Raw genomic sequence first — 26,832 nt, 5'->3', positions numbered from 1 at the left:
CAACACTGTTATGATAGTAACCTTCCATGTGAGTAGTAAAAGCAACAATAATATATAGCAACGGGAGTAGTGATAGGCATACTAGCAGCAACGGGGGTAGTGAAATTAACAATAATAAATGCGGGAGTAGTGAAAGAAAAAATAATGACGGCGGGAGAAGTGAAAGTAATAGTAGTTGCAACACACGTAATGAAAGTAACAGTAGGAACAACGGAAAGAGTATGAAAAATTAATTAACAATTCGATTTTAAGAAAATATTAATTTATTTAAATATACGAGCTTGACAAAACTAACAGGTTAACCGTAAAAATAGCAGGAATAATAAAACAAACAACAGTAACCGAAGAAGTAGTGAACGTAATAGTATTAACAGGGGATGTAGTGAAAGTAATAATATTAACAGCGGGAGAGGTGAACGTGTCTCATAATTTGTTGATTAATTTTACCTCCCATCATAATTTCAATATATAAATTGTAAATGTATGTGTTAACCAAATTTAGAGAAATCATATTTCATAGAAATTAAAATTTAAATGTTTAAATAAAGGTAGCCCGGGCGTAGCCGGACACCAAACCTAGTTACACTAATACGAAGTACCTAAGAATTGAGCCCATTCAATTTGTTTGTTTGTTTGCTTTGCTTTCCTTGCTTGCTTTTTCTATTGATGATTCCAACTGTAGAATTCCAATAGACGAATAATTCCGCGTTAAGCAACGGCAGCTTCCTAACCTTTGTCAACTTGTATCATCATCTTTTATCAAATTCCGACCCAATAAAAACAACAAATCAAACTTCAATTTCCCTCGAATTATATTCTCCAATTTCTTCACAATTTATTGTACCACAATTAAGATCGTTAATCCCTAATTAACTAACATGAGTTTCATCTTCGGAAAGCGGAAAACTCCCGCAGGTATTACACCTTACACCATCCCTTAATTTTCAATTATAGTTTCATGATCATCCTTTTTTTCTTGATCGCCTATTTAATTAGGTTTCTTTTAGTTGTAATTGTTTTGTTTTTGCATTGGGGGAATTTATTCTGGAAAAAGTTCCTAAATTTGTTTGCCAAATTAGGGTTTATGCAATACAATTAATATGAACTATGAAGTGTTTGATTAGTGATTTACTAATGTTGTTTTTCTGATGATGAGTTTGTGATCAGTTTGATTAAGGAGATATTGTTAATGATTCATGATTTGATATCTGATTTAAAACTATACCCTTTTGATGTTTGAACTGTGTATTCATGTTGTATTAGACTATTAGTTTGTTTAAGCTATTAGGAATGTTGATTGAATTTTAGCCCGGTGAATCGTATTGATCAGATTGTTGGCAATATGAAGTACCAGATATCTTAATCTGTGGAGCGTGTTTGGAGTTTCTTACATTGGCTCATGTTGGGTTTAGCCAAACTAATTTGATCATTTTGCCAATGAATGGTTCTTGATTGGTAATTTAATTACGGATTTATGTTTGTGAATTAGCTTAGGAGACACGACTTGTGCTGGATTTTCTAGTGGTTGAAGTTCTGCTGATAGTTAATGTGATTTGAATTGTAAAGACTGTATCCGCTAAAGTGTATTCTATTTTTCATGAGATAGAACTTCTGCGAGAAAATAAGCGGATGCTGGATAAATCAATACGAGAAATAGAAAGAGAGAGACAAGGGCTACAAACTCAAGAGAAGAAACTGATAGTAGAAATCAAGAAGAGTGCTAAGCAAGGACAAATGGTTTGTGTCTGCTTTCTGATCATTCTTGTATTTTAATTAGCTCGTTGTTTATTTAAGAAACTGGGACTCCTTTGAAGTTTATGCTTATCATCAGCATTGGGTGTTAGGAACTGTGAAAAGCTAAACCTTTCTCTATGTCTTGCCTAATTTGAATGATAAATGTTTACTTTACGATTTTTATATGCATATTTTGTTAAATATTTAACACGACACCCAAAACAAAACATTTTGGGTTCGCCACGTGTCACAAGCTGGTTTTTCTTGGTCATCATCACCGTTACTACAGTGAGGGTTCTATACTCCCGTTCTTTCCGTGGAATAAAGAAGATGTTTCTAAAAGAATGTTCTTGATGCCTTTGGGTTTGTTTGCATTCAGGGATGTGGAGCAAGGAGAGGAGAAGGATGGGGAGGGATATGGAATCCGGTGTTTGTTTAGCATAATGGATTGGAGGGATATCGAGGGGGAGGGAAATAGGGGATCCATTTTTTCCTCTTAACAGCATAAGTAAAATTCCCCCAACAAAGGAAATACTTAGAGGGATGTTCGCCCTTTCCTTCCTCCTCCCCTCTCTTTTGTTCCCCTACTTCCCCCTGTCCCTTCTCTTTCTATTCAAGCGAATGCTTAGATTTTGCTTTTTTAGCTGGATAAGCTGTATATTACCAGACTATACTAATTGGATGCGCTTTGAGGAACATATGCTCCTTTGGCATCCAAGTTATCCGAAAGGAGTATGACAAGTTTTTAATTTTGAGTGTCACAATCTTGTTATATCTCAATTTGAGTTTGCTTTTTGTGGAGTCTTTTGATCTATGTTGGACTAAAACCCAGTAGTTGTTGCTTTTTACATCAGTCAGAAGTGAAGTGAGATTCTAAGATGAGTTTATTTTCTAATTGCTTAAGTTGGTTGTTACTTGTTAGGGAGCCGTCAGAGTCATGGCCAAAGATTTAATAAGAACAAGGCATCAGGTTGATAAGTTCTACAAGCTCAAATCACAACTTCAGGGTGTCTCTTTAAGAATTCAGGTGAGCCCAACTAGTTCAATATGCTTGTTTTCTGCACCAATCAGATTTTCCCTCTGATTAAGTACACGCCAATTATCACCAAGTTTTTGCTGTTTTTATTGTCTCTTTCTTATTGTTTATCATTATGTGAAAACAGACACTGAAATCTACACAAGCCATGGGAGAAGCAATGAAGGGAGTAACAAAGGCTATGGGCCAAATGAACAAACAGATGAATCTTCCGAATCTTCAGAAAATAATGCAAGAATTTGAGAGACAAAATGAGAGGATGGAGCTCACTGGTGAAGTTATGGGAGATGCTATTGACGATGCTTTGGAAGGAGATGAAGAGGAGATGGAAACTGATGATCTTGTTAACCAGGTTCTTGATGAAATTGGAATCGATATCAATCAAGAGGTACCAACATTTCTAAATCACCCTTATTGGTTTATTTCTTCACCCTTGAATCAATAATTCATGCAAGAACTTCACACCAACAATGATAATAACAAAAAGAACATTGTCTCAGTGTCTCAAAAGTTGTTAGGGGTGGATCCATATGTTCACAACACTACTCCTATGATCGAGTTAGAGTAAAAAGACTGCAAAATGACCCAAAAATGATTATTGCTTTGCAAAATGCATTTGCTTCACGAATAAGGTTGCTCAGGCCGAAGAGTAAAGAGAAACTACATTTAGTTTAATGAGCCATTTGGCTTTATTCCATAGTTTAGGAATTTCAAGAATAAGTTTGCTTATAACTCTTACTTGCCCTTTCCAGCTTGTGAATGCACCTTCTTCTGCGGTGGCAGCACCTGCAGCGAAGAACAAAGTTGCTGCTCAGGCTGAAGCAGCTGCCGGAGATGACACAGGGATTGATAACGATTTGCAAGCAAGGTTGGATAACTTGCGAAGAATGTAGTTTTATTTGCCACATTAGTAAATGATTGAGATTTCACCTTATTTATGTGTGTTGTGTGCAATATATGGTGCTTAAACTTGGAAGGAATGCTCACTGATGTGATTTTGCTTGTATATTATGATAAGATGATTTTCATGCACATGATGCAATGGCTTACATTTGCTGTGAAGGAAAGATTCTCGATATCTGTAGTATGGTTCAATATTAGATTTTAATTCTCGCTGTTTCGTGGTCTCTTCATCCTGAAGTCTGCCATCCAAAAGACGGAATTGTCTTTTTATTTCAAACCTGCAGTGCGTCAACTGTACAATTAGTAGATTATACAACCAGTTGTATACGGTTGTATGGTGTAGAATCCGAGCTGTGTACTAAAGTTTTCGAGTTTTATTAAAAAGAATCTGAGCTATACTTTAAAGTTTTTGAACTCACACTTAAACATAAAAAAAATAAACTCTCTCACAAAACTCGATAAAATTGCATATAAGCTCGGATTAATGTATATGGTTGTACAATGCTTATTATACAACCAGTTGTATAGTAATATTTGTGTCAACCGTACCCATATCCTTGTTCTGATGACGTGTCCATGTATCCATATCTTCATTTTAGGACAGTATTTATGTGTTTCCAAATGGGAGTTATGGAGAGTCCGACATGATATGTATCCGTGTATGACGCTAGTACCAGAGTCTTGAGCGTAGAGTGTGGTATTTCAAAAATGCATGACCATGGCTGTTTCATAGTGAACTGCTGCTAGTTGTAGGCTGGACACTGATTGGTTTCCTTTTTAAGAAGGGAAGAAGGGTGTATTGGGACTTGGAAGTGCTACGGAAGTTGAACTAAGGCCCTGTTTTTTTGGTTTTAAAATTTGAATCAATCAATCAATCAATCAAATCAATGAAGGTGAATCGAATCGAATCAATCGAATGGAGTTGAAATTGAATTAATCAATTGAATCAATAGAGCTAATGGTTCGAATCAACAAAAAGAATTGAATGTTAAATTTGAATCAAATAATCATCATCATAATAATAATATTTAATATTATTGTTATTATCAACTATAATAATATTAATATTCATAGTATAATACTAATATTAATATTTATAAGAAAAAAATTATGGATATTCTACATGATACCCCTCAATTTTTCGACTTTTTACATGGTACCCCTACACTTTTTAAAATATACATGGTACCCCTAATTGTTGTCATTATCACTAAGTATACCCCTAAACTTTATTTTCCATCAATTAAACTCAGTTTTAGGCGTTAGGTAATGACTTGGACGCGTAACCAAACTTGTCATTTATTATCCCATGACATAAGAATTCTATTAGGCTCAATATCCTTCTCGGTCATAATATTTATTGATGTATATGGGGCTTAAAAATTTTTGATGGAAAATTTATTGATTCCTTGCCAAATTATCACGTCCAAAGATGGATATTGAGCCTAATAGAGTCCTTATGTCATGAGATGATAAATGACAAGCTTGGTTACGCGTCCAAGTAATCACTTAACACCTAAAACTGAGTTTAATTGACGGAAAATAAAGTTTAGGGATACACTTAGTGATAATGACAACAATTAGGGGTACCATATATGTTTTAAAAAGTGTAGGGGTACTATGTAGAAAGTCAAAAACTTGAGGGGTACCATGTAGAATATCCCAAAAAATTATAATATTATATATGAATAATCATAAATTACAATAATGAAAAAATAGGAATTTTTTACTAATAATATTCTTAATAACAATAATAAATAATAATGTCAATATTAATAATGATATTAGTAAAAATAATTGTTTGGAATAGAAACACTCAAGTAAGCGTTGCTCAAATCCGGGTCGGGTCAACGCGCTCCTCTCAGATGGCACCTTGAGCCTATGCTTGCTCTCTTCGGATGAATCTTTCACGCGTAACAAACAAGGCCCCGGAGGGTTCACAAGAGGTCCTTCTCTGATGCCTTACCTGGTGGATAGTCGGGACCTTGCTTGAAGCTAAGATCTTCGTGCCCTCTTATAGTAGCTCGAGTAGTCTTACTTCCAGAGAGAGGAAGTTGTTAGTGAGAAGTATTTTACCATTGATTGGTGAATAATGAGGTATTTATAGGTTTTTATGTGTACCTCAAATGATGGCTTGACAAGCGTGGTTACCAGATTCGCTATGAATACGCCTTACCGATTCGCAATTCGCTTATATAAAATGAGTTATATGTATTTTTTAGTAATCAACTTGATAGAATTCGCTTTTAACGATTTGTGATTCGTAAGGTACCAAGCGAATCCATAACGACTTGTATGACCGCGTATTGGCTTGTGGATCAAGTCGGTTGGACGTACCCCATCAATAATATTAATAACAAATGTTATTAATTTTAATAATAATACCAATAATAATTATAATAACAACAACAATATTAACAATATTAACAATAATAACATTATTATTCATTTTAACAACAACAATAACAGTACCAATAACAACAACAACAACAATAATATTAACATTAATAACATTATTATTCATTTTAATAATAATATTCACAATAATAATAATAATAATAATAATAGTAATTATAATAAATAAATTATTAATAACATTATTATTAACAATATTATTAATTATAATTATAATAATAATAAAGAATAATAATATTAAAAAAATAGTATTATTGATAAAAAAATTAATAATCTTATATATATATATAAAACTGGGTTGAAACGCTGTGGATGCGACACGTGTCAACCCAGCATTAAATACGAGTATTAATTACAGCTGAACATTAAATATAAACATAATAAATACGGTATAAATCTCAACAAAATATTAATTATAGTTTAATAAATTATATTATAAAATTATATTAAATAATTACGATGATTTGATTCTAAATTTACTAAAAAGATATTTTGATAAAAATTATAAAATGTAAATAAGTACGTTCATTGTGAAAAATGCTTTCAATTGAGTATAATTTTCATTATATTTATTGAAATATTTATTTTGATATGTAGAGATGATTAAAGTGAGTATCTCACAATGTTTTACATTTACGTAAAAAAACATTTTGAGAAAGTTATAAAACTTAGACTATTATATTCATTAAGAAAAATATATTTGGAAGAGTCATTGTATATATTAAAAACACAACTTTTAAAAAAACTACTAAGAGATAGGTTTTTAAAGTGTGTGAATGAAAAAAATTATATTAGACAAATTGAATATATATGAGATTTTGATAGATTTCAATAGTGTGATAATGAGTATGTGTACGAGTGTGTATGTACATAGTGATCGCGAGTGCATTTGAATAATCAAAACAAAAGTAACGATTATTAAGTAATATAATATTATAAACGACATGAAAAAGTAGAAAACACGTTACATTTTTCTATAATATCTTTAATTAAATATGTATAAGTCTAATATAAAATATTGATTATGACTAACCAAATACTCCGTATTACTTTTAGTTAAATATTTTATATGTTATCTTTTAAATACTTTGAAGTTAAACATCAAAAAATAATATTTGAGAAAGTTCAACCTATTATATTTACAGGTAAACTCTTAAACATTATTATATATAGTTGTTTAAAGAAACAAAAGGTGCAAATTTCTCATATATATGTTTGACACATATCACATGCAAGACACAATCAAAATATTTGAATAAGTTGAGTTTGAACCCTATATGTTTGATAGATAAATGTCACATGTTATACACAAAAAATTAAAAATTACATAAAATTATGTTCACATCATTTTAGACAAATATTAATTGTTTTGAAACATAAAGTATCGTGAAATGATATAATTTGAGAACTTATTGTAGATTTTTGTATTATTTGAATAAATTTTATTTTGATTAATATGATATTTCACCACTCACAAATTTATTTATAAAACGTTGATCATGCATAATTAATTATCACTTATTAGTTTTAATTAAAACCTGTTTTTTATATTATTTTAAAACATTGAAGTTAAACCTAAGAAAATTAAATTTGAGAAAAAATTATTTATAAGAGAAAATATTGAAGGTCATATATGAATTATATTGTTTTTTTTCAATTATAATCATAAAATTTTAAAACAGGTCGCGCGAAGCGCGGGATACTACCTAGTAACTATTAAATTTAAGATGAATAAAGTTAAAATGAAATTTGAACTTAATGGAGCCGAATCGAATCAATCAAATCAATGGAGTGAGTTGAGTTGAATCAATCAATGAATGAAGCCGAATCAATCAATCGAATGGAGCTAGCTAAAAATCGAATCGAAATGAAATGAATCAATAGAAATTTGAAATTTGGAAGTAAGTGAAAATAAGCCAGAAAGAACAGGGCCTAAGAAGCATTTGCCGTTGACTAAATAAATTGCGCTCGTTAGAAAATACACGAACTAGTGAAGGGGCTTTATAGATTAAAGAATAGTCCCTTAAACTACCTTGAAACTACGCATGTCCATAAACAATTTACGATATTGTCTGCTTTGAGTCAAACTCTTGTGGATTTAGTAGCTTATTCCTAAAAGACATCGAACTATTAGAATTGGTGTATATTATAAAGATGTTCTTCCATAACATCTTTACACCATCGATGTGAGACTTGGGTTTGCATCCGAACAATTTATGGAAAAGAGAATGTACGTTCAGACCACTTGCGATCCAGAAGTGAATGAAAAATCAGAAGTTGGATGTACATTGGATCTCATCTGATAAGAAGTGAATCAAAAATCAGAAGTTGGATGTACATTGGAACTCATCTGATACATATCATCTATCCTCAGATCCTCATTTAGGAAAAGTTTGATTTAAACCACGGTTTATATGACATAGGATAATGCCAAGTTGATGCCAACATTAGACATGGCAAAATTGATGCAACCTGAATGACTCGACTCAAATCAACCCTTACACGACTCCAACCTAACTGGATGAACCTAAATTTGTTCTGAAACACGAATTGACCACAACCAAACCAATCTAAACCGTATTGCTTGTCACAATACGAGCCTTTATCCCTAAATAACTCGATATTTCGATAACAATCAACAACACACACGAAACAAACCTAAATATAGTCATATTCGAATTAGCCCATATCAAAATCGACCCTACCGGTACCCAATTGTCCGCTTTACGACGCTTAACTATGACTATAAGAAATAGACCGGGATAAAGGACCCCAACTGCGTTTTGTCGCAAGCCTTAGGGTTGCTGTATGAGCATTTGATACGGAGTAGTTGCAAGTTGGAAATTTGCAATAGATAGATAGGAAGGTATCGCAAAGTTGGAATCTTGTGACATGTTGTATTATTGGCCAGCGAATAAATGTAATTTTGATTGTGACTTAAAACTTTATTATTGGTGCTTTGTATTCTAGATTATTACCAAATAAATGTCAAATCAATTGCAATGGCCATGGATAAGTGCTAAAGGTTGCTGATTAGGAGTACTTTTCAGCTCTTATTGCAGCTGATAATGCATTTACATAACACAACACCACCATTGTATAGCAATTCTCGTCTTCACGAGAATAAAGAATTAAGACGAAGGTGTTGTATATACAAGGATTCATTGAAGAAGAAATGAGATTGAAAAATATATCGAATTATAATGAGTTAAGAAGACTTCATCTGTTTCAGTCAATAAGCCCGAGTTGTATTGTTTTAACAAGATTGATGAGGCTTATGGCTAGCTCTGCTGGATGTCGAATATGTCGGGTTATACTAGATTGATGGGATCAGGAAGACCACGTATTGAAATTTCCGACTGTTGAATGATTAATCCTTTTATATCACCCACCGGTGCACGACAGAGCGGACATTCAAAGTGAGAGTACAACCACATATCTATACAAGGAGCATGGAAGCAATGGTTGCATCTAAGTAACTGTCTAACCTCTTCTCCCTCTTCGTAGGCCGACAAACAAACGACACACTCTCCGTTCCCACTAACACTGTCACCGCCCTTCTTATACTCGAAAGTGGTAGACTCCAATTGTACAACTTTTCGACATTCAAAACCCTGAACTGACGACACTGGTGCATTCACAGGGTCTTCACTCCCCTGCCACGAGGACCGCGTGCACCAATTGATTATCAAACAATGGTATATTGCAAGGAGAACACCTGCTGTCGCTACCACGAAGAAACTATAGTACAGCATGCTTAAATTCATGTTATGATCATGTTGCGGGTCGTTAAATGACGGAGGCGCCAACGGGTAATCAGGGGAAGCACCCATTAATTTCTTTTGGTAAGGTTGAAGAGTTTATAATATGAATTTATGGCAATATAAAAAGAGTAGGGTATGTGTGTGTGGTTTTTATTCTAAATCAAGGGAGTGAAGACAAAGGTATGTAATAATGTAAGAATCGAACAAGGAAGGATGACATTGATTTTTTCAAATTTGTTGTTGATTTTTGAAGAAGGTAAACTGTCTATCTCTATGTAGATGACATAGAAACCTGAACTGTAAAGCTTTTAAAGGAATAATAAAAATATCTTAGAGATGCCCCACATTGCATCAATTTTTCCTTGTGGATTAAAGGTTCTGCTATAGTTGTACTAGATCTTTTTGGCAAATATCTAGCATAATGACCAATGGTGGACCGGGGAGTTAAGAACGATTACTTCTTAAAAGGAGGGGTGAATTAAGTGTACTTTCAAAAATTTATACTTAGCTAGGTTATTTGATAACACAAGTAAGAACTATTAAGTACAAGACTTGAGAAACTTAATCGAATTTAAGTTCACAAGAAAGTAACAGCAGGTCTGAGTCACAGTATGACAGTATGATCGACTGTTGCACAGATAGAAGTATCCAATCGATACGAAATAAAAAAAGGCAAAGGAAGATAAAAGTAAATAAACAAACAAAATGATGTTTAAAAAATTTAGCCTTGAAATCTTGATAGGTATCCCACTATCCCTAGATACCTGAAAGGCAAAGTGCCTTTCAATCACACAAGAGACTTGTAGTATATCATGCTTTAAAGTTTCATTGACTCCATTAAAATAAACATTAGATTTATCTTTACTCATCTTGAGCCCTGATGTAGCTGAAAAAGTTTAGAAAGTCCTTAGAATAATCATCATAGATGGACCATCTCCCTTACTAAAGAGCAAAAGATCATTTACAAACATTAAACGTGTCAAGTTCATAGGTTTACAAAGGGGGTGAAACTTGAAGCTCAAGCTTTCAGTTGTACAATTGAGGAGTCTAGTGAGATACTCTATACAAATTGTAAATAAAAGAAGGGATAAAATCCCCTTGCCTCAAGCTTCTCTAACCCTTAAAAAACTCAAACATGTTCCTATTAAGATTAAGTGAATAACTGACAGTAGTGACATACTACATTATCCTCCGTCTGAATACATTTAGGAACTTAAGAGCAATTAACATTTGATCAAGAAAATTCCATTCTATTGTCTCATAAGCCTTCTGAAGATCCATCTTGATCATACATCTAGGAGACACAACCTGTTTCTCATACATTCTAATAATATCTTGACATATGAGGATGTTCTCCATTATACTTCTTCCATGAATAAATCCACCTTGATTTTGAGAAATAAGATCAGGGAGAACAAAAGCTAATCTGTTACACAAGAGTTTAAATATGCATTTTTAAACTACATTGCAATAGGCAATATGCCTATATTCTAACACATAGAAGGTCTTTCCACTTTAGGAATGAGAGTAATAAGAGTGGTATATATTAAGCTGCTTAAGGAGTTGACTAGAATGGAAAAAATCAGATATAGCATGACGTACCCCCTCCCCAACAATATCCCGTGAATCTTCTAAAAATTGAATAGAATACTCATCAGCTCCTCGGGCTTTGTGGGAATATGGAATACCACCTCTTTATGGGTTATAGGAGCTAGGAGCTGCTGAGAATGAACCTTAGTGCAAATCTGCCCTTTTGTACAACAACCTTCTTAACATTGTGAATTTGATTACTGGAACTCAATAACATATGGTAATAATTCAGAAAAGCCTTCTGGATACCAACTTCATCAATATATAAATGATTCTTGTGGTCTTTTATTTGTTGACTATAATTCTTACATCTTCTAACCTTTTGCTTTAAAAACACCATTTTTGCTTGATATAAAAATAGAAAAGTATTGTCTGCCTCATATTCTTATCTCACTAGCTCCCCATCCTCACGCTGATGAACCAATTGCTTCTGAATTTGAAATGGCTCCCAATCCTTATTCTCCACATCATAAAAATGGCTCCTATTGATTTTCTTTAAATGAGGCTTCAGCATTTTTAGTTTCTTAACCACCATACAAATTTTTTAAACGACAAATATTCCCTTTTTCAACTTGATCACGTAAAAAATGATGTTTTATGTTGATATGTTTAGTTCGTGAATGTTGTATCAGATTCTTTGAGATATTAATTGCGCTAGTATTATCACAAAAAAATAGGAATTGTGTCGAAGATAATACCATAGTCATGCAATTGTTGTCGTACCCAAAGAATTTGCAAGAGCCGCACTCAAATACTCATTTTCCGCCATGAATAGAGCAACGGTATTTTGCTTCTTTGAAGCCCATGAAATGAGACACGGTCCCATGAATGTAGCAATACCCGAAGTGCATTTTCAATCCAAAGAGCTACCCGCAAAATCCGCATCGGAAAAACCTACAAGATCAAATTCGTAATGAGATGATACCAAAGATATAGGTTTTGTGTTCCAATCAAGTACCTAAAAATCCGTTTGATGGCTTTGAAATGTGGTTCCTTAGGACTTGATTGGAAGCGAGCACACAAGCATACACTAAAATTGTATGTCTGGTCTACTAGCGGTTAATTAAATAAAGTAATGAACTGATCATACCTCAATACACCTTTTCGCTAACACTCTTACCATTTTCGTCTTTGTCGAGTTTGATGTTAGAGATCATTGGTGTAGCATAAGGTCTAGCATTAGTCAACACAAACTTACATAACAGTTCCTTCAAATTTGTTTGTTGATGGATCATTATTCCTTTTTCATTGTTTGATTTGAAGACCAAGAAAAAATCCAAACTCTCCCATCATACTCATTTCAAACTCGGTTTTCATTAGATTTAAAAGAAGTCATTTGTTGCACTAAAGATAATGTCACCGACATATACTTGCACAAGCATCAGTTCCTCGCAATGTGACTCGATAAACAGTGTCTTATCAACCGAACCATGTAAAAACCATTTTCCAATAGAAACTTTGAAAGCCTATCACACCGAACTCTAGGAGTCTGTTTTAAACCATAAAGTGTTTTATCAAGTTTGAAAAAATGGTTAAGGAAATCATTGTTTAAAAAGCCTAGTGGTTGTTCAACCAAAACTTCTTCCTCAAGATATCCATTCCATTTGAAATTTTTTTTATGCCAACATAAGATGTAAAAGCTATGAGCATTCGTATGGCTTCAAGCCTAGCTACCGGTGCATAGGTTTCTTCATAATCGATTCTCTCTTGTTGGTTAAAAACTTTCAACATTAGACTAATTTTGTTCCTTACGATTTCTCCAATGTCATCAAGCTTATTACAAAAGACCCATCTCGTACCAATTACAGTACGTTGAGATGGCCTAGGGACAAGGTGTCATACCTTGTTTCTTTCGAATTGTTCTAGCTCTCTTGCATTGTTGTCACCCAGTATCAACAGTGAGCGCTACCATGATATGGTCAGGTTCTAGTTAAGAGAGGAATGCATCAAACGTATGGAGCGATGATCTGGTTTTCATTCCAGAATTTAGATCACTGGTTATATTTGAGAGAGAGTGAGAACTTTAGTGTTTTCATTTTTTTGGGACAAAAGCGTTCAAGGCTTCGTTTGGTTCTAGTATCACAGCGGATGTTACTGTTGCATCTGGGTTATATAATGAGGGTGAGTGAGGGGAAATTTTTGTTTTATAAGGTTACTCACTTGCTTCTTCATTAGTTTCTGTTTGAGCTGGTTGCTCACTTGCATCCTCATGGGTCGATTGTAGATGTAACAAGAAGTGTTGACGGTTTCAGACTAAAAGTTGCTTGGTACTTTAGAACTAATAAGCATGGTCCTAGTCATGTTTTCAAGAGTTCACTTCGTTCGTTCCACAACCCCATTTTGTTGGGGAGTTCTAGTGGCCTAAAAGTTATGACTAACACCATGCTCATCGCAATAGGCCTCAAATGATGAATTTTCAAACTCGGTTCAATGGTCGGATCTCAAAGAGACAAGTTTCAAACCAAATTTGTTTTGGACCTTTTTCACCCAAATTAAAAATTCATCAAATGCTTGGTCTTTAGAAGTTTAGAAAAGTAGCCAAACATATCTTTAAAAATCATCCACAATGAAACAAATATAGCGACTTTCACCTCTACTTACAATGAGCATGAGTCCACATAAATCAATGTGAATAAGCTCAAGAAGACGTAATGTGATAACAATCTTTTTTGGATTTAAAGGAGCATTTTACTTGTTTTCCCTTAACACAATCATCACATAGTGACTTAAATTCAAATTTTATATTAGGAATGTCATCCATTAGATCAAGTTTTTTTAGAGTATTTAGTTTCTATCATTAACATGACCTAGTCGTTTATGCCAAAGCCAGCAACGGTCCATTTTTTCGACGCTCATGCATGATAGGGTTTGACCGGACAATGAACATAGATTAGTCATGTAAACATATTTAACACGTTTTTTTGTAATACTACGATTCTCTATGTCTTTGGGTACTCTATCGAGTGGGGCTTACTCTGTCGAGTAAGTAAGTTGTTTTACGAAACAATGTTCTGTCTGATGGGTACTCGATCGAGTAAGTGTGGCACTCGATCGGGTAAGGTTCACTCGATCGAGTAAGTGACTTACTCGATCGATTAAGTGACTTACTCGATCGAGTAAGTTGGCTTTACGGGTTGTTTTAGCCGGGATTTGTTAATAACGCGAGATTATTATATTAAGCCTTCCGTCACTTTCTTTATCATTTTTCACCTTTCTAAAACCTTTAAAAGAGAAAAGAAGTTACGTTGTCTTCGTTCGTCGCGTTACTATCAAATCCCAAAGGCTAAGGTAGTCGGATCGTCGTGTTCTGTACGCCGTTGAGTTCGTCGTGTTGAGGGTAAGATCCTTGTATAGTATTTATGTTGTTTCATTAATTTTGGTTGAAAACCTAATTGGGTAAATTGGGGGTTTTGGGAGTATTGTGTTTATTAGATGGTGATTGTATGATTGTATGTTTGATAGGAAGTGATTTCATTGAAGAACGATTTTGATTTGCTGATTGTGACGATCTTGGTGATTGCTTTTCCAGGTAGGATTTCCTACTCAGTTATTGATTACATGGTTATGGTTGATGGTTGTTTAATGTTATTGTGATCTATAACATGTTGGTTTGGTGTTGGAGTTGTTGCATAATTGATTGTATAATTGTCTGTGGTTCTCGAGGTGCGTCCTCGACTGAGTGGAGTCACTTGCGGGAGTGGCTTCACACCCTTGATTTGCCCTCTGTAGAACCCGCCACCGAGGGGATGTGCACATTAAGGAACATGGGTTATCGCTCAGTTGAGATGAGCAGGGCTTAGGTGGGAACGGCTGCGGCCCCCCACTGGCGGTGTGGAATACTTGTTGCGACGGGTATTCTTGTAACACCCCCATCTACCAAAGAGCCTTAACAAGACCTTCCCTAGCAGATAAGGGCGTTACCATCTCAGTTGCCCGAGGACAGTAATAATCAAATGTCGATAAAAGAACGTTTATGTTATATTACAAGTGATTTAAACCAACATACGATATATAAAAGATACAATTCAAAACTACTATCTGCTATGTGAAACTACTTCTGCCATGACTCGTGGTAGACTCATCCCTCCAAACACTCAGCTAAGATCCATACATCAACTTGCTAAGACTGACTGCTCACCACCGTGCATCACGGCAGACACAAAATAAAGAGACAACACAACAAACCACACAAGTTTAGTAACTGGGATAACAGGTATATAAAAGCAGACCCAACACAAGTACAACAACGCACACCCCTCACCTCCTCCAACCACACACACATCTGACTGCCCGAAGGTCCAGTCCTGCCAGTGGGGGACCGCAGCCGTTCCCACCTAAGCCCCGCTCATCAATCCGAGCGATAAACCCATGTTCCTTAATGTGCACATCCCTTCTATGGCGGGTTCCACAGAAGGCGAATCAAGGGCGTGAAGCCACTCCCGCAAGTGACTCCACTCAGTCGAGGACACACCTCGAGAACCACAGACAAACAACCACAACTAACTGTACAAACAACCATCACAAACTATTATTCCAACACCATGTTAATCAACTACCACAACCAATCAACAATACTGACACTAAACCAACCAAACAACATCAACAGACTATCTAGACAATCAACAGTACTGAGTAGGCGAACCTACCTTTAGCAAACCGCAGCGAATCCGCGTCCGACCACAAGATACCAATCAACCACGAAAACCACCTATACAACCATCTATTACTACCACTATAACCATGACTGAAAACAAAGATGACGATGATGATGATGACAACATACCTATACGAAGCAATCCGGCGTCAAGACCGCTAACCGACTCAAGTATCCCATCCCAAGGGTGTACTCACTCACAAGGTCATCAAGGGGGTGAACCATGGTGAACGAGAAGAGAGATGACGACATTTAGGTTTAGGAATAAGATAGAGAAATGATTTGGAGTTTCACGATTTACGATTTATAAATTCCCGATGCAAACCCGTAACTCGATCGAGTAACCAACTTACTCGCTCGAGTGACCTCTACTCGATCGAGCTCTCAAGCTACTCGATCGAGTAGCCTCAGCTAGATCGAATAACTAGCACACAAAGACTCACATCGTCACAAGTCATCACTCGTAAGGTTTCCGAAGGTCAAGATAGGTGTCTAAGGTCAGTCAATGTCGGTCAACGGGTCCCCTAAAGGATGGGTATTACAGTCTTCCTCCCTTAAAAAGAACTTCGTCCCCGAAGTTTGACTCATCCTCCCCCACGACACAAGGTCAGAGGAACCAAGGCAACCACCACTGTTCATTCGACACAAGTCAACACAACCGTTTAGGAAGACCATCTCGCTATGAATGTTTATCAACCATCATCATCATCTATCTTAGCACATATTATGCAACACAACTTCCTATCAAATCACCAACTTCCTATTGAACCACTAAACACACATTGTACACAATAACAACCAACTAGACTATTACTTGCACACACCTCCTGTTATTACTCATATGTAAACTAATACAACTACCAGTCTATTCCTCCATAGATTAATTTTCAACAACCATCAGTTACAAAACACCCAAAAGCAACAATTCTATTACAGATACATAACACCATCTCATTCATTCCACTCATTCATACTAATTCTTTTAACTCAACTCTATTACCAAGTCGTGCAACGACAATTCTATTATATTCTACTAACTTTCAATTACATGGCAACATAGTGAACAAGTACTTGACAACAAGATAGAACAACATGCTAATCTATTCAACAATTGCAAACTACTACTCAATTATACAATAACCATTACGAAATTACCCAAACAACCATTTAATATACTACAAAATTGTCATAAAATATTATAAAATTGCTATAATTACGTCATTTTCCCATGCGACATTACTCTTCCCCTCTTAAAAGGAACTTCGTCCCCGAGGTTCACCATCAAAACAACCTTAATTATTAAACAAGTCGATAAATTATTATTCCACATTGATATTACGAACAAACCATATTACACATTTGACTCATGTCAACCACGATACTTCCTTGACATTACATAAATATGACTCATATATATATATATATATATATATATATATATATATATATATATATATATATATATATATATATATATATATATATATAGAGAGAGAGAGAGAGAGAGAGAGAGAGAGAGAGGCGGGATCTCGTGAGTTGGGGTCTTATGGTGAGTTGTGAGTTGGGAAAATCAAGGGCTGAGATTAAATGATAAATTAGGAAAAAAAAAGAAAAATCGAAAAATACAAAAGCAGCTGAAACATGAAAACAGAAACTTCATTCAAACGATATTCTCTCTCTCTCTCTCTCTCTCTCTCTCTCTCTCTCTACATCTCTCTACAAATCAGAAACAGAGAAACACAAAAATCAGAACGCTGCCTATAGAAATCTCATAAAAAACCTAATAAGATTACACAAATTCGTTGATTTTTAGCTGCAATCGAATTACAGGTAATGTAAATTCGTTGATTTTTAGTGTATTCAATCGTATTTTCAAAATTAATGTAAAATTTGTGAAATTCGTTGATTTTAATTGAATTGAATACTTGATTTTACTGTTTTCAGGTATAAAAGATGGACAACCATATTAACAACAATTGTAGCGAAGAAAACAACTCGACAGTAAATATGGAAACAGGTCTGTTATTGATTCTTATCTCTTTATCCGCCGTTGTTTATAAATTAATTATTGATTTCTATGTGTTTCTCAGCTGTTATTCTGATATTATTGTAATGTCTGTCTTGTATTAGAGTAGAAAAAGAGAACTGTTATTCTGATATTAATGTACTATTATTGTAACAGTACACTAACATGATTATATTATTGGACTGTTATTGTGATATTATTGTAATATTATTGTGCTATTATTGTGCAGTAGCATGAAAATATATGGCTTGCAAAAGAGTAGCATAAAAAATACAGTATTATCTGTATGTAATAAAGTAGAATCAGAGTACTGTTATTCTGATATTATTGTACTATTATTGGAAAAGTAGAGAAACATGATGATATTATTGTACTGTTATTCTGATATTATGGTACTATTGTTGTGATATTATTGTGCATTAGCATGAAAATATACGGCTGATAAGAGAGTAGCATAAAAAAAAACACATTTAGTGTTATTGTGATGTTATTGATTGTCGTCTGTTTCCCAGCTGCTGTTATCATACTTTTATTGTCACATTACTGCAATGTTGATCTCTCCCCCAGCCTACTGTTATTGTCATTTTCTTATCCACTGACTGTACTCATTATAGTAAATTACTGTCCCATATCTTTCTACTGTCTCTATTGTTGAAGACAATGCAGTCTTAACTATTGAGGATTCTTCTAATAACAATATATTCACCAGCCCAACCTGTTCAGACGAAGAAAACGATGAGTTTGTTCCAACTCTTCATTACGATACACACCTGGGTGCTTGAGCAGTGGGTAAGGACTGTTGAGAGTGATTTTACGTCTACACGCGACATGTTCTTTCTTACCTTGGACGATGCAGTATAGTTCTACAACATATATGCATTGGCTTGCGGATTTGATGTGAGAAGGTACACAAATGCGAAGTATAAGGGGGGTGTCAGCGTCAAATCACTGGTCTGTAACAGACAGGGGTATAGAGATATGAAAAGAAAACTGCGACTTGAAGCAACAAATCACGAAGCTGGTAATTTGAGTACAACAGAGAACAAAGAGCGAAGAATTCGACAGCCAAAGAAGCATGCTCTGACAAGGTGTGGATGCAAGGCGCACATGAGGTTGAGAACCTGTGAAAAAACCGACAACAGACCGGCTGGATATATTGTGGATGTCTTTGTAGACGTTCACAATCACTCTCTTTACTCTGTCAAAAACAGAGAGTTCCAAAAGCTCTCAAGGGACGTCCATGACTACATTAAGAGGACCATTATTGATCATACTAAGCTCAACATAGGTCCAACATTAAGCTTCAGAATTCTCAAGGAATACTCAAATGGTTATCAGAATATCAGTGCCTCTTTGCTAGACTTCAAAAACTTCAAACGAAATATCAAGTGTTACATTGGGGATAAAGATGCTAAAATATTCATTGGGCATTTCAAAATGATGGCTGAAACAAACGGGTTCTATTTTGCTTATGATCAGGATGAGAACAAATGCTTGACGAAGGTTATTTGGACTGATAAGGAAGGGATAAACAACCCCAACTTATGGGACAATCAAATATTTCATGGTGTTTACTCCTTTCACCGGAGTAGACCACAACAAGAAGACGGTAACTTTTGCAGCTGGGTTACTTGACTTCGAGAGTCAGGATTCATTTGAATGGATGTTTAAAAAATTCCTCGAAGCAATGGGGAAGCAAAGAACCTCGGTGTGTAATTACGGACCCGATCACACTGAATTAAAAAGGCATGCCCAAATGTCTTCAAGCATTCTCATGCACAAGTCGCATGTGGCATATCATGCAGAAAATGCCTAAGAAGGTGGGAAGGGCAATCTGCAATGACACGGAATTTATGACCGACATAAATGCCGTTGTTTGGGATGTCGACCTCGAGCCAGAAGAATTTGAACAGAACTGGAAAACTGTTATTGAAGCCCATGGTATGCAAAGCAACCGGTGGTTGAAGTATGTATTTGCAATAAGACAAAAGTGGATACCGGCTTACTTTCGGGATCTGCCTCTAGGTTGTTTGCTGCGGACAACCCAGATATCCGAAAGTTCAAACAACTATTTCAAGCGGTTTGAAAGCCACTTTGGAACCCTTGTCGAGTTCTGGATGAGGTACAATTCCGCAATAGAACAACAAAAGCATTCACAAAGGAGGTTGGACACTGCCAACGAGCATAGTATGCTCGACAAAGTAGGGCCGATGAAGGTAGAGATGCATGCCTCACTTGTCTACACACATCCTATCTTTGCAGACTTTCAGAACGAAGTCAAACATGCGATATGCAGCATGGGGGTCGGGGATTTGACAACAGTAGGGACAGTGGAGTACCATGACGTTCGTGATGGACTGAAGCACAGAGACTTCCGAGTGGAATTTAACACCAAAACTAACGAGAGCAAATGTGCATGTAAGCTGTTTGAGAGGTATGACATTGTCTGTCGGCATATACTGTGGGTGTGGAATGGTAGGCAGGTACACAGGATACCTGAGCCTTATGTCCTTGCTCGATGGACAAAGAAATCCTACAGGCCAATTGTCCGAGATGAAAATGGAAAGGTGATAGAAGACATTGATGAAGCTGACATCAAGAAAGCTGAGATGTCAAAGGTTTGGTCTGAGATTTATGCAACTGTCGGGGTGATGGACAGTTATGCTATGGTTAAACAGATGAAGCAACTGTAGAAAACCCTGTCACAGTTCGGGGAGAACATCACAGGACCAATTGAACTGAAAACTAAAAACCAGGAAATCGAGGCTCTTCTTGGCATCACAGCTTCAAATGATATTGAACTTCGACCCCCAAACAAGGCCAAGAATAAGGATAGTGGTAAAAGATTGAGGTCGTCGAAAGAAAAAGCGAAGAGCAAGCCACAAAAGAGGAAGCGAAGATACGGTAACTGCAAGAAGTGGGTGAACCACAACAGTAGAACTTGTAATCTTTCATTTGCTGAAAGTCCCCCTTCTGATGACGATGATGAAGAAGAATCAGAAACTGAAGAGGTATGAATCTAAACTATTACTCTCCTATTATTCTAATGTTATCCTCTTATTCTACTGTTATTCCCCTATTATTCCGGTGTTACTCTGCTATTCTGCTGATGTTGTGTTATTCTACTGCTATTCTGCTATTAATGTGTTGTTATTTTTGAATTGAAAATGGATATTCTTCGTAGAAATGGATAGTGTCGCAATAACAATGAGAGTAGTAGTCGCTAAATTTGCTCTAATTGTTATTCTCTTCGCTATTAATGTTATTCTACTGCTATTCTGCTATTAATATAGCTGCTAAATACTAAGCAAACATTGCAGGAATATGAATCAGATGCATGAACTAACAAAGACAAAAGAGACGCAAAAGACAGCGGCTACGATGAAGACCTCGCCTAAAAATGTCAAAGACTTTTACTATTTGTCATTGTTTGAATTACATTTTATCCTAAAATGTTTCTTCTATATAATAAAGTGAGACCTACATTATATGAGAATTAATACTAGTTACTTTAATTTTTTTTGTTAATATTATCTGACTTTTTTTCCACAAACCCGCACAAAATAAAACTGCATTTACACACTACAATAATAGTTGAATAATAACAGATTAGTAATATTTATAAAAAGCAGTTCCACTTTTCAGTTATTATTAAAAACAGTTACCTAACCTAATCTAATATAATTACAGGAAAAATGTTTGTATTCCCCAAGCCCCTAAAAATACTGCTATTGCGTGTAAAAAAAAAAAACACACACACACACACTGAATAAGTACAGAAAAACTGTTTGTATTCCAGAAAAAACTCTGCATCTCCTCTGCAAAAGGTAATTTCTTATCTTTTTTTTTTTGGTAGGGAGGTAATTTCTTATCTTTCTATACTTTATTACAGAAAACTATTTCTATTCCCCAAGCCCCTATAAATACTGCTATTTCTAGTAAAAAAACAAACACACACACTGAAAAAGTCCATTCCAAAAAAAAACTTTATCTCCTCTGCAAAAAGGTAACTTCTTATCTTTCTATTCTTTATTTTTCTTTGATGTTTATTTTTCTTATCTGTCTACACTATACTCGATGCTGTAGAAAAGGTAATTCTCTTTCTTCTGCTATGGTATCCTTTTAATTTGGTTGAAATATTTTAAACATCTTTTTATAATGCAATAAGTTTCATACTTCCAATACTGCAGAATGAGTGACGTAACTGACGATAACCGAAGGTCCCCGACAAGGGAGAAAATTAATGAAGCGAAACGGAAGATAGAGTCCCTTTCGATAGAGTTGATCGAGACAAGGACAAATGTAGAGGCATCAGAAAACCGTGAAGAGGCCTTAATAAGAGAGGTCGACAATGTTAGGGCACAGTTGAAGGTTGCTGAACTTCAAAATGAACGTATGCGTAGACAGTTGAAGGAAAAGAAAAATAGGAACTACACGAAAGCCGACATGGACAATCAATTCATTCTTTGGTGTGAATGCTTTGAAGAAGTATTACACTCAACTCTATCCTTCAATCTCTCGCCGATTGGACACCGATTAAAAGCCATGAAACTTATGGAAGGATACAAAAATCCTTTTCGGGATGAGTCGGTGGAAGTTGAGAGCATCGCCCAAGGACTGCAACGCGCGCGTCGAGAGAATAGAATAAAGATATAAAAATCTAACGATGATGGTCCAGGGTCGCGCTTTTAAAATATATTTAAAATATTTATTGCTTTAAAAATAATGGCTTTAATATTTTAGATCGTTAATGTTTATTATGTAAGTACTATCTTTAAGTACTATTTACTACTATATTTAAGTAATGTTGGAATAACAGAAGTTTTTACCAGAATAATAGTGCAATAACAGCATTATAACTGCTAATTATGCAGAATAATACTGCAATAATAGCAGAATAATGGTAGAATAACAGTGGAATAAAAGCAGTCTAAACCATTGCTTTTACACTTGACTAAATTTACACTTGAATAAAAATGAATAGTTTTCACAAAATAATGTTGGACTAATAGTGGAATAACAACAGAATAAACTAGTCCTTTTGTGTAATAATACTGCAATAACAGCAGAATAAACTACTTGTTATGCGAAATAATAGTGCAATAACAGCAGAATAACAGTGCAATAAGAATAGAATCACAGTTGAGAAAAAAAAGCCATTGACAGTTGAATAGAAAATGCATATTCTTCGTAGAAATTGAATAGTGTTTGTAAACCTTAATTAAACTAGTGGAATAACAGCAGAATAAGTGTAGACTAATAGTACAATAACAGCAGAGTAGCTGCTTATTATGCGGAATAATACTGCAATAACAGCAGAATAATGGTAGAATAACAGTGGAATAAAAGCAGTCTAAACCACTGCTTTTACACTTAACTAAATTTACACTTGAATAAAAATGGATAGTGTTTGTGGAAACAAAGGTAATAAGAAAGCTTAATTAGACTAAAATAACAGTCCAAAAACTGTAGACTAATTGTACAATAACAACAGAACAACTGACCATTATGCTGAATAATACTGCAATAACAGCAGAATAATAGTGGGATTAGAGTAAAAATGGATGATGTTTGAAAAAAGTACAAGTAATATGAAAACTCAATTAAATTAGAGTACACACTGGAATAACACTAGAATAATAGGGGAATAACAGCACAATAAATGAGTTATTATACAGAATAACATTGCAATAACAGCACACTAATTGTTTAACAAACAGTTTACACTAACTTAGTCTGACTTTCCTGTATACACAACAGTCAAAGGTACAACATTCACTACGATGCCTGATTCTTCACTAGCAGCAGATGATTGGGGTTTCAATTCTTTCAACTTGTTCCTAGCTGACCCCAAACCCAACGTCTTCGGCCTTTGACTCTCACAAGCCGTCACTTTATCAAGAACTACTTGCCTATAAATATTAATATCCGCCAAGATCAGGGAAGCCGACATTTCAACACAGAAACTTCGACGAGCAATCTTGCTGTGAAGATTGGACTCAAACACGCTTCCACCATATTCGGCCATCGTGTACAGCAAGAAACACCCCGACTCGGAATTCAGCAGTTCCTTTTTTTTCCATTTAAAAGGAACATCAACGATTTCGAAATTGCGGCAATCTTGCGACTTCATAACATTATGACCCTCCATAAAAACATACAAATAGTTTGCCACAATCTCGGCCAATCTTCTGTAATCAGCTAATTGGTTGGCATCGTGAGTCATGCTGTCCAAAATATCAATCGATTCATTCATAAAATTGATGCAGAAACAAGAGTAGTTATCATTGTACAGAATCGGCACAAACACAAGGTCCGAGTTCAGACGACATCTTCCATTGCAGGAATCGAAAAACACATTCCAGAATTTCAACAGCTTCTTACCCGGACCGTCAAGAGGGCTTGAGGAATCAAAGTTCTCTAAGAGTGAATAAAGAGCATCTTCCTAAACAGAAAGCATAAACAACCAAAAATAGCGCACAAGTGTTAACTTTATATCAGTACTTGTGAGTAAATATGTAGGTAATAACGCAAAATAGCAAAGGAAAAAACAAAATACCATATGACGAAGTCCGAAAAACATTGAGCTTGGTTCTGAACATTCCTCAAACTCCAACGAATTCAATAGAATCGACCAAACATCGACTACTCTTGTTGACATCATAGCAGCTGCATCTACAATGGAAACAATATCCCCCCTGTTAAAAAACACGCCGTCGTCGTCGTTGTACAACACTAACATCTCACTGCATGCACAAAAAAAACATATGATAAGAACAGTGGGATTACAGTGGTATAACAAATGAGAATAACGATTCAATAACGAACAATAACTTGATAGAATAATAGTGGAATAACAAATAATAATAATGGTATAACAAGTAGAATAACAAAAGGGAATTAACGGTGGGATTACAAAGGACTAACAAATGGAATAATAGTGGTATGACAAAGTAGAATAACGATTCGAGAACATCGAATAACAAAAGGAATTAACGGTGGAATTACAATTTGACTAACAAATGAATAATAGTGGTATAACAAAGTAGAATAACGATTCAATAACAAACGAGAATAACAAAGGGACCTAACGGTGGAATTACGATACTAGTTTGACAACATAACAAAGATAATAACAAAGTTAACGCGAGAATAACGTGGGAAACAAAAAGACTAACTGAACAGGAACACCACAATCAAAGAAATGAAAATCGACACATACTCTTCTTTCAAGTGAGTGTCTTCATGAAGAACAAAGTCCACCACTTGCTTCCGCACCTTCAGCATCTTAGAGAACTGTTTTTTGTTCTTCCGAAAGAAATCCGACACCGCAACAAAACTACTGTCCTCTGGCCCGCAATCCATAGAGCAACCCAACCCATCGTCTGCCTTACCCCTTTTACGGCTTTACCCAAAGCCGACTTTGGACTCACGTTTGCTATCCACACCCCCGCTTCCCACTTGACGGCTGGCAGTAGGGGTGTTTGTAGAGAATTCAGTGCTATCAATGACAGTAGGAGAAGCGACAGCCTCGACAACAGGCTGTGTCGTCTTAACCTTCTTACCAATAGTTTTCACCCCGCCAGAACCACGACGTTTCTTACCGCTTTGAGAAACCCTCGCTTCCGTATCCTCAATACGCCGTTTCTCTTCAAGCACACTCAAGGTTTCCTTTCTCGTCTTGTTCAACTCCTCCAAACTTTTCAACACATCTTCCCTGGACTCGTTCATATCAGATAGCACCAACAAGGCAGCGATCTCAGCGCGGTAAAGGGCTCTTGAATCAGAATTACCCAAGTCACAATCAAAAACAGTTCCACGGTAAAAGAGCATGTGCAACATCGTATATACACTGCAGTCCAAATTTTCAATCACAGCGGTTGGCCAGGTAAAAGGGACGTTGACAATTTTATAATCTTTAACCTCCCCGCCTCGGGCAACTCCTTTTTTGACCAGGAAATCAGACATCAAGCTCACCTTCAAATAAGCAAGGAAAAAGAAAACATAATTACTAACAATACTTAAACAAACTAGGCTAAACACCAAGAGAAAATTAGGCACAATAAATGACTTACAACAGTTTGACAATACACCAAACGTACACACTACCGTTGATCATCAAAAAACATCGCCTCTTGAAATACATTATCAAGATATTCAACCCTCTTTGCATTGAAGTTGATACACAAACAATTTGAAGTGCTCATACAAAAGAATTGGGATGAAATTAAGGAAAATATTTGGCCAAAAAAATTGTTACTAATTATGTGGTTTTTAAAAAAAAGCAGAAACACAGCAGAAACACAGCAGAGTAATAGTAGAGTAACAGTAGAATAATAGTAGAATACACACAAGTACAGAAACATACCATATCAGAATTAAGATCACAATCTCTCTTGTTGTTATTTACAAACACAGTAAATAACAATATGACTTCCGCACATAAATCACTCCTGGAAGCCATCTCATGTTTCGACGGCATACAAATTCGCCCCAATGGACTCTAAACAAAAAGTGGAGAAAAGAGTTGAAACGTGATGCAAAATGAAAAATAAAGTAAAAGACACCATAAGATAGAATAACTAACCGTTGCATCCATCCCAAAGAAAAGTCGACTTGGACTTCCTCTTATACAAGTATCATTAAGAAAGAGGGACCACCAGTCCACAACACCAAGCATTATCATTGTATCTGGAACCATAGATTCCAT

General features: G+C 35.4%; 3 protein-coding genes across 3 annotated transcripts; 2 read left to right on the top strand and 1 right to left on the bottom strand.

Annotated features, from left to right (window-relative positions):
• Nucleotides 1-649: 649 nt before the first annotated feature.
• On the top strand, nucleotides 650-3,846 carry LOC141597161 (vacuolar protein sorting-associated protein 2 homolog 1-like). Its single transcript, XM_074417520.1, has 5 exons — nucleotides 650-915; nucleotides 1,607-1,737; nucleotides 2,657-2,761; nucleotides 2,898-3,158; nucleotides 3,523-3,846. Exons 1-5 carry the CDS (start codon nucleotides 879-881, stop codon nucleotides 3,661-3,663), a joined length of 675 nt encoding a protein of 224 aa, XP_074273621.1. The 5' UTR covers nucleotides 650-878; the 3' UTR covers nucleotides 3,664-3,846.
• A 4,478-nt stretch (nucleotides 3,847-8,324) lies between these two features.
• LOC141595617 (uncharacterized) lies at nucleotides 8,325-9,921 on the bottom strand. Its single transcript, XM_074415582.1, has 2 exons — nucleotides 9,577-9,921; nucleotides 8,325-8,387 (listed from the first exon to the last, which is right to left on the bottom strand). The coding sequence occupies exons 1-2, from the start codon at nucleotides 9,919-9,921 to the stop codon at nucleotides 8,325-8,327; spliced, it is 408 nt and encodes a 135-aa protein (XP_074271683.1).
• Nucleotides 9,922-19,930: 10,009 nt separating this feature from the next.
• LOC141595616 (protein FAR1-RELATED SEQUENCE 1-like) lies at nucleotides 19,931-22,873 on the top strand. The gene is made up of 6 exons (XM_074415579.1): nucleotides 19,931-20,605; nucleotides 20,690-20,740; nucleotides 20,831-21,133; nucleotides 22,209-22,213; nucleotides 22,313-22,515; nucleotides 22,866-22,873. Exons 1-6 carry the CDS (start codon nucleotides 19,931-19,933, stop codon nucleotides 22,871-22,873), a joined length of 1,245 nt encoding a protein of 414 aa, XP_074271680.1.
• Nucleotides 22,874-26,832: the final 3,959 nt, after the last annotated feature.

This window comes from Silene latifolia, chromosome 8 (assembly GCF_048544455.1).
Source record: "Silene latifolia isolate original U9 population chromosome 8, ASM4854445v1, whole genome shotgun sequence".
Lineage (NCBI taxonomy): Eukaryota > Viridiplantae > Streptophyta > Magnoliopsida > Caryophyllales > Caryophyllaceae > Silene > Silene latifolia.
The sequence above is the reverse complement of the archived record's forward strand: the minus strand, read 5'-3'. Positions and strand labels throughout refer to the sequence as shown.

Coding starts and splice junctions, on each gene's coding strand:
- LOC141595616 (XM_074415579.1), top strand. CDS start 19,931: ATGCCTAAGAAGGTGGGAAGGGCAATCTGCAATGACACGGAATTTATG. Junction 20,606..20,689: donor GGGTGTGGAATGGTAGGCAG/GTACACAGGATA, acceptor GAAAATGGAAAG/GTGATAGAAGACATTGATGA. Junction 20,741..20,830: donor AGAAAGCTGAGATGTCAAAG/GTTTGGTCTGAG, acceptor ACCCTGTCACAG/TTCGGGGAGAACATCACAGG.
- LOC141597161 (XM_074417520.1), top strand. CDS start 879: ATGAGTTTCATCTTCGGAAAGCGGAAAACTCCCGCAG. Junction 1,738..2,656: donor GTGCTAAGCAAGGACAAATG/GTTTGTGTCTGC, acceptor GTTACTTGTTAG/GGAGCCGTCAGAGTCATGGC. Junction 3,159..3,522: donor GAATCGATATCAATCAAGAG/GTACCAACATTT, acceptor TGCCCTTTCCAG/CTTGTGAATGCACCTTCTTC.
- LOC141595617 (XM_074415582.1), bottom strand. CDS start 9,921: ATGGGTGCTTCCCCTGATTACCCGTTGGCGCCTCCGTCATTTAACGAC. Junction 8,388..9,576: donor CCTACGAAGAGGGAGAAGAG/GTTAGACAGTTA, acceptor ACTTCTTATCAG/ATGAGATCCAATGTACATCC.